Source organism: Archocentrus centrarchus, chromosome 19, assembly GCF_007364275.1.
Source record: "Archocentrus centrarchus isolate MPI-CPG fArcCen1 chromosome 19, fArcCen1, whole genome shotgun sequence".
Lineage (NCBI taxonomy): Eukaryota > Metazoa > Chordata > Actinopteri > Cichliformes > Cichlidae > Archocentrus > Archocentrus centrarchus.
This window is the reverse complement of record NC_044364.1, coordinates 25,937,214-25,949,853: the sequence shown is the minus strand read 5'-3', so window position 1 is coordinate 25,949,853 and position 12,640 is coordinate 25,937,214. Positions and strand designations below refer to the sequence as shown.

The window sequence follows — 12,640 nt, the reverse complement described above, 5'->3', positions numbered from 1 at the left end:
TGAGTGGGAGATTGACAGACAAATTGGGGCTGCAGCTGGAGTGACACGAACGCTGCACTGTCCTGTCATGGTAAAGAAAGCAAAGCTGTTGCTTTACCAGTCAATCTACTTCCCTACCTTCACCTATGGCAACGAGCTTTGTGTAGTGACCAAAAGAACAGCGCAAATGAGCTTTCTGTGAAGGGTGGCTGAGTGCAGTCATTCGGGAGGGGCGCAGAGCAGAGCCGCTATTCTTGTTTCTCCTCGGCTTATTGCCTGTATGTTGGAGTTTTCACCGGTTGATGGGAGGGTTGCTTGCCTGCGCCTTTGGGCCAGGGAACAGGTCCTGACTGTTGTTTGCACTTATGCGCCAAATGACAGTTCAGAGTACCCACCCGTTTTGGAGGTGTTGGGCAGGGTGCTGAAGGGTGCTCCATCTGGTGTCTCCATCGTCCTACTGGGAGACTTCAATGCTCACGTGGGCAATGACAGTGAAACCTGGAGGGGCGTCACTGGAAGGAGTGGCCTGCCTGGACCCAAATGGTGTTTTGTTATTGAATTTCAGTGCAAACCACAGTTTTTCCACAATAAACACCATGTTTGAACATAAGGATGTTCACAAAGTGCACGTGGAACCATGACATCTTAGGTCACAGGTCGATGACTGATTTTGTAATCGTATCATCAGATCTGTGGCCAGATCTTGTAGACACTCGGGTGAACGCCTGGCAGAAGTCTCCCACCTCTGGCAGAACTTAGAAAATGGTGCTCTACTCACACAAGTTCCTGAAGGCTCTCTGGATGTTGCAGGGCTGTCTTGGTTGACATGTCTCTGCAACATCATGTGGAGATCTGGGGCAGTGCTGCTGGATTGGCAAACTGGGATGGTCCCCCATCTTTAAGAAGGGGGACCAGAGGGTGTACTCCAACTATCAGGGTATCACACTCCTCAGCCTCCCCGGTAAGATCTATGCCAGGGTGCTAGAAAGGGGCTATCCATTAGTTGAAGCTCAGATTCAAGAGAAACAATGCGGTTTTCATCCTGGTTGTGGAACGCTGGACCAGCTCATTTACCCTCTCAAGGATATTCGAGTGTGCATGGAAGTTTGCCCACCCAGTGTACATGTGTTTTGTGGACTTGGAGAAGGCAGTCAACTACGTCCCTCAAGGTATCGTGTGGGGGTGCTGCAGGAGTATGGGGTGTTTGGTCCATTGTTTTGGGGCATTCAGTCCTCGTACAACCGCAATGAGAGCTTGGTCTTTATTGCTGGCAATAAGTCGGACTCATTTTCTATGCGTGTTGGACTTTGCCAGAGCTGCCCTTTATCATCGACTCTGTAATTTTTATGGACAGAATTTCTAGGTCCAGCCAATTGGCAGAAGGTTTCTGCCTTGGTGGCCTCAGAATGTCTAATCTCTTTTTATGGATGATACAGTCCTGTTGGCTTCACCAAATGGTGGCCTCCAGTTTGCAGCTGACTGTGAAGCCGCTGATATGAGAATTTGCACCTCTAAGTCTGAGGCCATGGTCCTCAGCCAGAAAAGGGTGGAGTGCCCATTCTGGTTCAGGGATGAGTTGCTACCCTAGGTGGAGGAGTTTAAGTATCTTAGGGTCTTGTTCACGAGTAATGGGAGAAGGGAGCAGGAAATTGTCAGACTAATTGGGGCTGCATCTGCAGTGATGTGGATGCTGCACCGGTCTCTCGTGGTGAGAGGGAGCTGAGCATGAAAGCAAAGCTGTCAATTTACCAGTCACTATACATCCCTACCCTCACCTATGGTCACAAGCCTTGGGTACTGAGCGAAAGAACGAGATTGCGGAAATGAGCTTCCTCCGAAGGGTGGCTGACCTCTCCCTTAGAGATAGGGTGAGGAGTGTAACCATTCAAGAGCGGTTCAAAGTAGAGCTGCTGCTCCACCACATCAAAAGGTGGTTCAAGCATCTGACTAGGATGCCTCCTGGGCACCTCTTGGGTGAGGTGTTCAGAGCAGGTCACACCAGAAGGAGGCCCCGGGGCAGACCTAGGACACTCTGGAGAGATTATATCTCTCCGCTAGCCTATTCTTGACCATTGATTAATGGTGATGACAATTTGTATATCATGAAACTCATGTCAGTATGCCTTCTCCTATCAAACTATTAATGTATTGTGGGTGTAAGGAATAGTAGTATTTAAACATTGCTGTTAGAAATGGATTTTTAGTTTTATATTAAAACAGCGTATCAATACCTGTGTGCTCACTAGTCGACTCTCTAACATCTCCTGGGTGGGATCCTCTGATTCCCAGAGTGCCCTGCCATTGTGAGCTGGAATGGTCCTGGCTTGGCCTTCATCCTCATAGACTGTCCATTTGGTTAACTTCTCCACTGTCTGATGGGGTAACAAGTTCTCAGCACGAAGCCAGTCCTGAACCCAAAAAGAAAAGTGAGACTGAAAGAAGCGTATCACCCTGAGCTGCCTAATTGCCTAATTGCTATTATGGCAACAATAGCACTCCTTTTATTGTTATTTCACTAAGACTTTACACACTTTAACCATCTTAACATCCAACTGATCACAGGCAACCTAGAGTTAGGGTTAGGTTTGCATCTACCCATGTACAAAAATTTTCCTCATTTTGATGTACACAAATATAATTCTTGGCCTTACAGAAGTACTTTAATATCAAAATGCATGTACTTGACTTCTTCTGGCCACATGCTAAATAATGCTTGCTGAAAGTCTACCAACAAAAATGTAAGCCATACCTGAGGGTTTCCACTCATTTGTGGGTTCCCAGTCCAGTGTACCTTTGGTTTGGTGATAGAATATATTCGTTCCTCACCCATCAGCTGGGCCACTTCTCTGTCTGCTTCTTCTTCACACAAAGACTTAACACCAAACATCTCTGCACTGGCATCCCCATTTGGAAATGGCTGAGTGGCAGATTTGGGCATCTGAGCTGTATCATGGCTTTCTTGGTCTTGCCCCTTTGCCTGTGTTGGGCCACCAACTATTTTTCCCCCTGACAAGGACATGTTGGTAATATTTATCTTGGAGGGGTTCAGCTTCCCTCTTGCAACTTGAAACATAATGACTCTATCTTGAATGCCTTGGTTATCTTTGCCGTTTCTATCATCTGTGGTGAATAATCCTTCTGACCCACAGGATCCAGAATTCCTCTTAGGCTCATATCCAACTGATTTTAACCCTATGGACAAGGGCTTTTTAATGCACTTCAGGTTGAGATCTGGTTTGACAGGGAGTACAAGCTTGGCACCTAGCTTTGGAGGTTTGAGCTCTGAGGTAGTGGATTCTCCTGGAGTAGAAGTTTCAGGAGCTGCCTGAGGTGCCTGTGTTATCTTTGCCTTGCTTAGTTTGTTCATCCTGGGGAAGACCACAGCATATCTGGCTTCTACCTCTTTCTCACCACCTAGGACTATGTCTCCTGTTCCCTCCTCTTCCTTGCCCTGGAAACTTGCTCTCTCTTTACCCATTTTGTCCACAGAGGAGCTCTTGTTTTTCCTGTTAGCCAGGCTGGCTTTACTGGCAGCTCTCATAGCAATCCTTTGTTTGAAGATATTGCCCTTAGATTTTCTCTGGCCTTGTTTTTGGTTTTTGGCTTGAACTGAGAGCCAGTGAGATATCCCAATAGCTTTAGTCCAAGCAGAAAGCTTTTTTCTCAAGTTTAACTCCCGTGGCATTTTCTTTTGAATCCAGCCAGACAATCTGTACAAAGTTGTCTTACCTTTTTTCTGTGCAATCAAATGTTCCTTAAAACCACTAGACCCCACATCAGTGGTGTCGCTCTCTAATGCTTCTTCATTAGGCTTTGCCAAAATCATGGTTGGTTTGTGTTGGAGAGATGCTATCTTAACTTTCCCCAAAAGCAAGCTCTGTGACTTCCTGGTGATAACACTTTTAGTATCCTGCTGCATCACTGGCTCCAGAATGGTATTGAGATCTTTATCTTTGGATTTGGGAAGCATAATTTGGTTTTGACCTTCGATGGCTTTGGTCAGTACGGGTTCAGTTTCGTCCTTTTTATCTGAATCAACATCTACAGGGGAATCTTTCCCTGTGATATTTCTTATTTCATCTGTTAACTGGGTCTCAGTTTTTGCTCGGTCAGCCCTAAGAGAAGGGCCCATTGAAGGCTGAACCCCCTCTATTGCATAACTAAGTTTGTACTCTTTTTCTGGCTTCTTTTTGTTCTTTTTTTCTTCCTTGGCCTTTTCCTTGGCTTCCTTTTCTAACCTCAGATTCTCTGCTTTGGCCCTTTGTTTTTCTGTCTTTTCAGCCTTTGTCTTTTTAAACATTTTGTATTTCATTCCTTGAGCAGGCTCTGAGGGGCACAGACTGTTTCTGTGTTGTCTGCTGGCTTTATAAGCAGGCAACACAGCAGCTGGCTTTTTATACCTTTGCTCCCGGGTTATCTTCTTGTCTTCAAATCCATCACTGTTGATAGTTTCAAATACTTGAGCTTCCTTCTTGCCTTGTTGTTGCTGTTCTTCTTCTTTCTCTTCTTGTTTTTGTTCCTTTTCTTTACCCTTAGAATCACTTCTGCTGGATTCAGCTTCTTCCTTGTCTGATTCTTTCTTTGCTGACTGTTCTGTATCTCTTTGAGCATTCAACACCTCAGATTCTCCACTGCTCTCCTCACTCTCCTGTATCTCAAATGGCTCTTCATTACTACTCTGCTCCTCCTCCTTCTCACCATTACTAATTTCCTTTTCTGATGCCTCCACTGAGCTCCCTGCATCGCTCTCTGATTCCTCATCCTCAGTTTCTATTACGCTCTCTCTCTCAGGCTTAGCAAGGAGTCTGTTGTTAATCGTCTCTTGTATGGCCAGAAGTGCTTTTGGTGGATGTTTGGTGGTATTGCTTTTGCCATCTGTAAAGTTATTATCTTTCTTGTGTTGAAACTGTGAATTTCTATTTCCTGTTTTTTCATTTTCTTCCTCTATGTGTGTTTCCATTTGATTGAAACCTCTCTTTTTCCTTTGACCTCCTTTATTTCTTACATTACTTTTCACTTCATTGGGTTTTGCATCCTTTAGAGTTAATGAAGATACTCTTCTTTTTTGTTTGTTGTCTGGTACTTGAGAAGGAGGCTGACGTGTTTTGGACCCATTCTTCTTAGAATTTTCTTTTCTTTTTGCCCTCTGCTTCATGGCATTTATTCTAGCTTGGTATTTAAGTGGTAACATGCAATCAGATCTTCAGAGTTGAATTCAGCTGTAAAGTATAAAAACAAAATTAAATTGTTTTTATTTTGTTATTTGAAATTTTATTTGGAAAATTGAGATGGTAGAAAGAGAGGTAGGAGGTAAAGCCTTAGGAAAACTACATCCCTCACACATTATATAATATCTCAGTAAATGGACCATTAAAGGGTGCAGGTTGATTAACATGCTAGTCAAACTGAACGAAACCAGGTCCTTGACTCCATCTTTCATTATTGATACAATGTTTCACACTTTAAGTCCCTCCTTGCCCTCAGGCTAAAGACACTAGGGTCAGTCCTACTTTAGCCACAGCTGACCTGATTTTCTATTTATCTGACGTTGCTAGGCTAACTTTGTGGGCTACAATTAATCTCCAATATATCAGAATAAGGATAAAACACAAGGAAGGAAAGTCAATGCAAAGAGAGACTATAAATCTTTTCCAAGCTGGGTGAAAAGAACTCGGCTCATGTAACAGCAAATACATTTTATCTTCACCTTAGCATAAATGTGGCTGTATAGCCAGTGCCCCTGGGGGTAAAAGCAGAGAGCTCATTTCAGTGTAATATAGCTTACCAGGCCTCTCAGGTGAAACCCAGGCATGGCTGGGGGGCTGAAAAGTGCTCTGGCTTGTCCTCAAGAGCTGGTGTCACTGATCCAAACGTGCACTGTGCTCAGGAGGAGAGCTAAGGGGTAGTGACACACAAATATCCCACCCACTAAAATTATACAAAGAGCACACAGATACATATGCTGTGGACACCCAACAAAAGTGTATGCCTGCCACACAACAATGACAAAGGTGAACTGGCATGCACTCAAGTGCGCACACACAAACACAGAGTGCCTTCTGAATTATTCAGTTATCTGGCTGATTAGTGCACTGTGCTACCATTCATATAGACAGCTGCTAAATGCGTGGGAGGAAAGGTGATAAGTGCTGCTTCAAGTCATCAACAATATGACCCGATGGAAAGGAGAGGATGAGGAAGAGCAGGGAGAGAAAGAGGGCTCGTTACCTGGCTGTTTCCTCAGTGTGGAAGATTGCATTGGTGTGTGTTGGAATATTGGAGTTACCTCTTTTATATGTTATCAATATCTTAAAACAGACCTTAACTATTCTTGTTTAGCTCTGTATTTGCTTTCATCTTTTATTTTGAAGACTGACTCACTCAGATCAACATTATTCTGACCAATAGGGTCAGTGTCACTACTGGTAGCATGAGGCAATATCTGGACCCTACAGAGGTTGCACAGGTACTTGAAATCTTCCGGGATGTCTCCCAGCTCAGTCTCAAGAGGATGAAGGAGAATCCAGGAGACAGGTAGTTGCTCTAGGAGAACTGGACAGGGCCGCAAGTAATACATCAGACGGATGCTATCTGCTCCTTTGTGCAAGGAGGAACAAGATGAGCTCTGCCAGAACCCTACAAAATGACAGGTCACTGGTGTAAAAATCTCTGACCAAACAATCAGAAACAGACTTTGTGAGGATGGTCTGAGGGCCAGGCATCCTCTAGTGGGCACTGCACAGCACTGTGAAAGCCCACCACTGGTGCACTATGCCTTTCACAAATGAGAGCAAGTTCACTCTGAACACATGTGACAGACAAGCTGTAGAGACCATTATGCTGCCTGTAACATCATTCAGCTTGACCAGATCGGTGGTAGGTCAAAGATGGTCTGATGATACTGTCCAGGAGCTCGTGTTGTGCTTTTCTAGATTTGTGAAGAGATCCCACAGAACACATCTGTCATCTCATCAGGAGCATGCCCCAGTGTTGTCAGGCATGCATATAAGCATGTGGGGGCCAGACAAACTACTGAGTACCATTTTGAGCTGCTGCAAAATGAACTATCCTACCACATAATTTTCCTTCACTTTGATTTTTGGGATGTATTTAAATTCATTCATCTGTAGGATGAAAATTCTAATTTCCATCATACGATGTGGGATCCTTTTGTTCCTAACAGATTACATAGTCCATATAAGTATAGATATCAGCATGACTTTTATTCCCATTGAGATCTGATGTATTTTCAAAGTGTTCCTTTAATTTTTTGGAGCACTGTATGAACCACTGCTGTATTTTTTGACAATGTTTTTTATATTTAGGCACACTGTTGATTAAATTTACACTAGCGTGCAATGTAACATTATATACCTCTTTTTAATAAATCATAACGGATACAACCCAGATGTAGTACTAAGAATTTTTTTTTCTGAGTCCACTTCTCAGTGGACTCATGTCTCTTCTGAAGCCTATTTTCCAAGGCAAACTGATGCCAAAAGCATAGAGAATCACCATACTCATATGCAAAGCTATGCTGTGCATATTGGAGACAATATTAAAAACAAAGACGCTTTGAAATAAAGCAATGAAAGAAGGTGTCTGTCTAATGAATATTTTACAACCATGGGTAAGCATAACTGGCAGGGTGGAGTGTGAGACAGATCAGATCAATTTTGTTTATAGCATTATAGCAAAAATTTTTAATATAACTTGCTTTTGAAGCATCAGTCAACATATATGTCACTGTACTGTTTTGTTTTGATTATAAGAGAAAAACCTTGGTCCCCAGAAAGTCGTTATAACAGTGTAACTTTTTTTTTCTACCACAGTCAAACCTATACGAAAAGAACCTCACTTCCAGGCCACACATCCTGATCCTATGCTTATATACCTACAAACATGAACTACTTCCTGGACTTGAGGTTTAGGATTTTCCAGCGGGAAGCCGCTGACATTATGGGGTGCTGTCTAAATGCACTGGGCAATACACTACATGTTATATGATTGGCAGACTAATTGTTTTACAGAGGTAGATGTTTTCCTATGTGGCTTTTTGTGGTTTCAGAAGATTAAAACACGTGTCTACCACACATCCACTTTATTGGATGTTTTCTGGGGTGAACTTCTAGTTACAAAATGCGTCCAGAACACTACATCTCAGCGCTACCCATTAATCCCCAATTCAATCCCAGTGTGCGATGCTGCATAAAATGTAATTAATATCTCATAAACACAAACTATAACTATCTCACAAACAAATTTATTCTCGATTGAAAAAAAAAATCAAATGTTACAAAAGTACATTTTCTACTCTTGGAGAATATTAGCTAATTTGATCACACTAACAAGTCCCAAAAAAGTTGGAAGAGGACCATGTTTCCCACTGTGTAGCATGTCTTCTTCCTTTTATAACGGTCTGTAAACATCTGGGAACTGAGACCAGCTGCTGCACTTTTGCAAGAGGAATGTTTTCCCATTCTCTTCTGGTATAGGGTGCTCAATGGTCCTGGGTCTTCTTTGTCCTATTTTTCATTTCATGTGCCAAATGTTTCCAATTGGTGAAAAGCCTGAATACCATCAGCACTGGAAGCTGATAGTATTTTTGTTCAGTCAATGAAAGCATCTTTTCATGCTTAAATTTGGTTTAAAAGAGAAACGAATCTGGTCCACATGCTCGATTTGCAGGCTACTTGAATTTAACTTTCTTAAAAGGAAAGCTAATTTAGTTCAACCTTAGAACATTATGGATAATAAGACATATGTGTTATCTCTGTGACTGAATGTTTGGAGAGTGATATGTTTGTGAAACAGAACCTCCAAATCAACTAAAACGTCTGTTGGTGGCAGGGTTTGTTGTGCCTGGCACCACTTGTTTCAGTTATTTCTACTGATGGAAAAATGGCTGCAGAACACACTGCGTCTGTCACTGTCACATGATAGATGCCTGAGAAAATGTGAGAGACTAAATTGACACTGGGTACTGTTACACATTTGGCTACTGTTGCTGCACTTCAAAACACAGAGCTAGAGAGGTTCAGCTTCCACAACCTCTCTAGCTCTTCTCTCAGCCCTTGGCATTTCTTGAGCTTCTTGTGTGCCTTCTTGATGTTGCCATCGCTTGGTATTGCTACATCTGTCACTATGGAGTTCTCTTCTTGCCCACCACTACTATGACTATTTGGTTAGCCATTACCAGTTTTTCTGTATCTAGAAGCCCCACAGGTTCTTAGCTAGGCCATTCTCTACCACCTGTAGAGGCATATCCCATTTTGACCTCAGGACTTCCAGGCCATACTACTGTGCCAGCTGCTTGGTTATGGTGTTCCATGTATGCCCTGCCTGCTAGCACCTTACACCCTGCTGTTATGTGCTGGATTGTCTCAGGGAGACTTCTGCACAGCCTGCACCTAGAGTCTTGCCTTGAGTGGTAGACCCCAGCCTCTATCAATCTTGTGCTTAGAGCTTGTTCTTGTGCTGCCATGATTAGTGCCTCTGTGCTATTGGGTTGAATTTTTCAATATCAGCCACTTCTATTTGTTGGTGGTGCATGCCGTGCAGGAGCCTGCCCTTCCATGATGGTTCCTGTTCTTGCTCGGGTTTCTGCTGCCTGAGGTACTCACTAAGCACGTGATCCTTTGTGGCCATCTTCCTGATGTATTAATGGATCTTTGCGGTTTCATCCAGGATAGTGGTTCTGACACTGTCTCACCCTGTTGATCAACACCTCAGGTTGCAGACAAGCCAAATTTCTGGACAAAGCGCCTCATTCTATAATGGATGATCAAATCTCTTGGATCATGCAGGACTGCTGAGCCTTCCTTTATTTCACCAGACAGCTACACTCTTCAAATAGCTGGGCTTTTGGAGGAAGAGACATTAAAAAGGAGCACTGACCTTTGAAAAGTCATCAGGCTAAAACAATTGGTTCAGAGTCCAAGTGTTGTGGTTTCAGTCAAGCATACACAGACTTGGAGACACTCACATACACCATCAAGGATTTTTTTGCAGCATACCAGAGAACTGATGTGAAAAGGGACTGTTACAAAATGGAGATTAAATGTATTAAATGTATTAAAACAAACAAACAAAACAAAACAAAAAAAGTACAACCAGACACTTTAATTCTTGGGAAAAACAATTTTATCCAAGAAAATTGTAGTGTGAAGTTACTAAAAAATTTGGGTTCTTAATCAGTTCACTACAAAAATATATTCTACACTGATGCTAAAACACCCAGCATTGTGAGAGACAGTACCAAAATATTTCCTTGTGTGATCTAAATAGCAGCCAGCCCCAATTACAACAGACCCACGGGTACAGTCGTATATACATTAGAAAGCTTTCACTACAATAGTTTATAATTACATTCCTAAATTACAGTATTCATTATTGGCAATAAAAATGATTAAAACTAAAACCTATATTAAATCTCCCCAAGGGGAAAAAAAAAATTAACAGCAGTAGTGCAGAAGTACTTATGGCCCATTTAAACTACAATAGAGGGAAGGGTGCAGGACTGTGTTAGCAGAATGTATAATGCTATTACTAAGGTACTAAATAAGTCCAAAAAAAAAAAAAAATCTCTGTGGTTCAGCATACACAAACTTTCTTCTCTATATAATTTTTCCATCTGGGCCATTACGGAACATTTTTCCTTGAGTGTTCTTATGAATAATATGGAAGCTCCTTAATCCCAGAATAAAAAAAAAAAAAAAAAAAATTAAGTGTGCCAAATTTTTAGATCTAAATTTAAAATTAAAGTTTTGAAAAAATATATAATAAAATATTACCAGAACTTATGAGATTAAAAAAAAAACTGATTTATATAAAGAGCAAAAATGCACAACTTGTGTTACTTTATACTTCTGTGTTTAAAAAAAAAGTGATATATGAAATGTAAAAATTCAACAGTTTATGACTTCTGGTTAATTAAAAATAACTTAAAGTTTGTCAGTCTTTTGAATTCATTTTTAACTTTATATATTTTTTTGGTACTGTGACTTTTTTTTATGTTAAAATATTGTCGTTTTTACTTGGTGTCTCATCTGACTTTTACAGCATCTTATTGTTAATCTAGCATTTTATAATTTTGGACATAATTTAGTTATGTTTATCCAGGCAAAAATGGACTTCCCTACAACAAATCACAAATCTATACTACAGAAAATATTGATCAGTATTATTCAAAATTCAAAATCACCCCACCATATTTCTTTCTTCTTTATCTCTAGGACATGAAGGCCAATAAGATGTATAACAAAGTCAAAGTAGAGATTCTGAGCTGGTAGTGATAAACACTGTCAGAAGAATAAGTGTATTTAAATCAAACATTTTCAACAAGTAGCTTCTGTGGCACATATAGAAGGCTGGTTTGAAGGAAAATGGCATTGGTCACATGCCAGTAATGTGCCTCATGTAACTTTGGGTTAAATGGGTGTGACCCTGCTGTGGCAACAGTGTATGGTCCTTAGGCACATGTGGTGTCTTTCCATCACATTCTTTGCACAGTTAGTGAGTCTTCAAAGCCCTAGATGTTCAGAAAGCACATCTGCCAAGAGCCTATTGGTGTGTCTCTATGAGGGGGCTTGTGACAGCGTAGAGTCAGCGGCGGGATGGTTCAATCTCTGAGAAGAGGGGTCAGGAATCAGTAGTGGTTGTGTCAGCTAGACAGGAGGCAAGCTCTGTTGCTGTAGTCCGCTTCACATACATCAGTGTCAGTTCCCTCTAAAGAGACATCATAAAAACACCATGAACCAACAGATGTGGATTCTAAAATTGATTACATGTCATGTATTCATAGGAAAGAAATACAAGTGCTGCTCACTTTCACCTCAACTCTTGAGACACACTCTTCATGCTACAGCACTCTTCACATTATTCTCCAGGAATGACCTTTGACAAACAGAAGACAGCATCCATTAACATGTCTGGTTTGTCCAACTTATGTTCACCACCTCAGTCAGCATGGTAAATGTTAAAGTTGATGATACTACAATTAGAAAAAGACTGAGCAAGTATGGCTTTTTTGTAAAGGTTGCTAGGCGAAAACCTCTTCTGCTCTTCCATAAAGAACAGGTTTGGAATGTTATATCTGAATAAACCCAAGATTTCTGGAACAATGTCTTTTGAACAAATGCAACTAAAGTGGAGGTGTCTGGTCATTATGCACAGTACTAATTTTGCTGAAAACCAGTATGTAACATTGGAGACATTTTTGGAGAATTTCAGGGATTTAAGTTGAAATATTATGAGCAATCTGGAAGGAAAAGTCAAGGAACCACATCACTTCACTTTTCAAGGTTAATTGGAAAAATTGTGTTTTGCAAATACGTAGGTAACTACATCCATTTTCAAGTAAACTGTTTGTATGCAAGTTGTAAGCAAGTAAATTTACCAACAATCTAAAATATGTTTAACTTTTCTTTTTTTTTTTTTTAACCCCAAACATTAGTCCATACCCTCTTTAATTGTTGAGGAAACTACAAAGAATGATGCATCACCAATGATGTATTGCTGATACTTACATTTGATCTCCTTCTAATGACTTCTGGATCTCCTGAAGTACTTCTGAAAGTGGGGGAAAAAAATAAAAAATTCTAACTATGGCTTACAACTACACCACGCTTCATGACATGGAGGCATTAGCTCAGTCACAACA

The 12,640-nt window shown here is 41.2% G+C and overlaps 2 protein-coding genes across 3 annotated transcripts in view; both read right to left on the bottom strand.

Moving 5' to 3' along the window:
- Window positions 1–3,520, bottom strand: part of myo15b (myosin XVB) — a 142,673-nt gene extending 139,153 nt beyond the window's left edge. Inside the window, exons 1-2 of the mRNA XM_030755367.1 lie at window positions 2,771–3,520; window positions 2,211–2,387 (exon numbers count right to left, since the gene is read on the bottom strand). Of these exons, the coding sequence (XP_030611227.1) occupies window positions 2,211–2,387; window positions 2,771–3,520 (927 nt within the window). The remainder of the gene's footprint in view (window positions 1–2,210; window positions 2,388–2,770) is intronic.
- Window positions 3,521–10,105: 6,585 nt separating this feature from the next.
- Window positions 10,106–12,640, bottom strand: part of llgl2 (LLGL scribble cell polarity complex component 2) — a 66,408-nt gene continuing 63,873 nt past the window's right edge. The window contains exons 24-26 of one of the 2 annotated variants that reach the window (XR_004021475.1): window positions 12,507–12,549; window positions 11,813–11,874; window positions 10,106–11,706 (exon numbers count right to left, since the gene is read on the bottom strand). Coding sequence is in view for 1 of the 2 variants with exons in the window: in XM_030754823.1 (XP_030610683.1) it covers window positions 11,835–11,874; window positions 12,507–12,549 (83 nt within the window). In the remaining variant the exon portion in view is untranslated. Of the gene's footprint in view, window positions 11,707–11,806; window positions 11,875–12,506; window positions 12,550–12,640 lie in introns of both variants that reach the window. The other variant, XM_030754823.1, reaches the window with a different exon arrangement.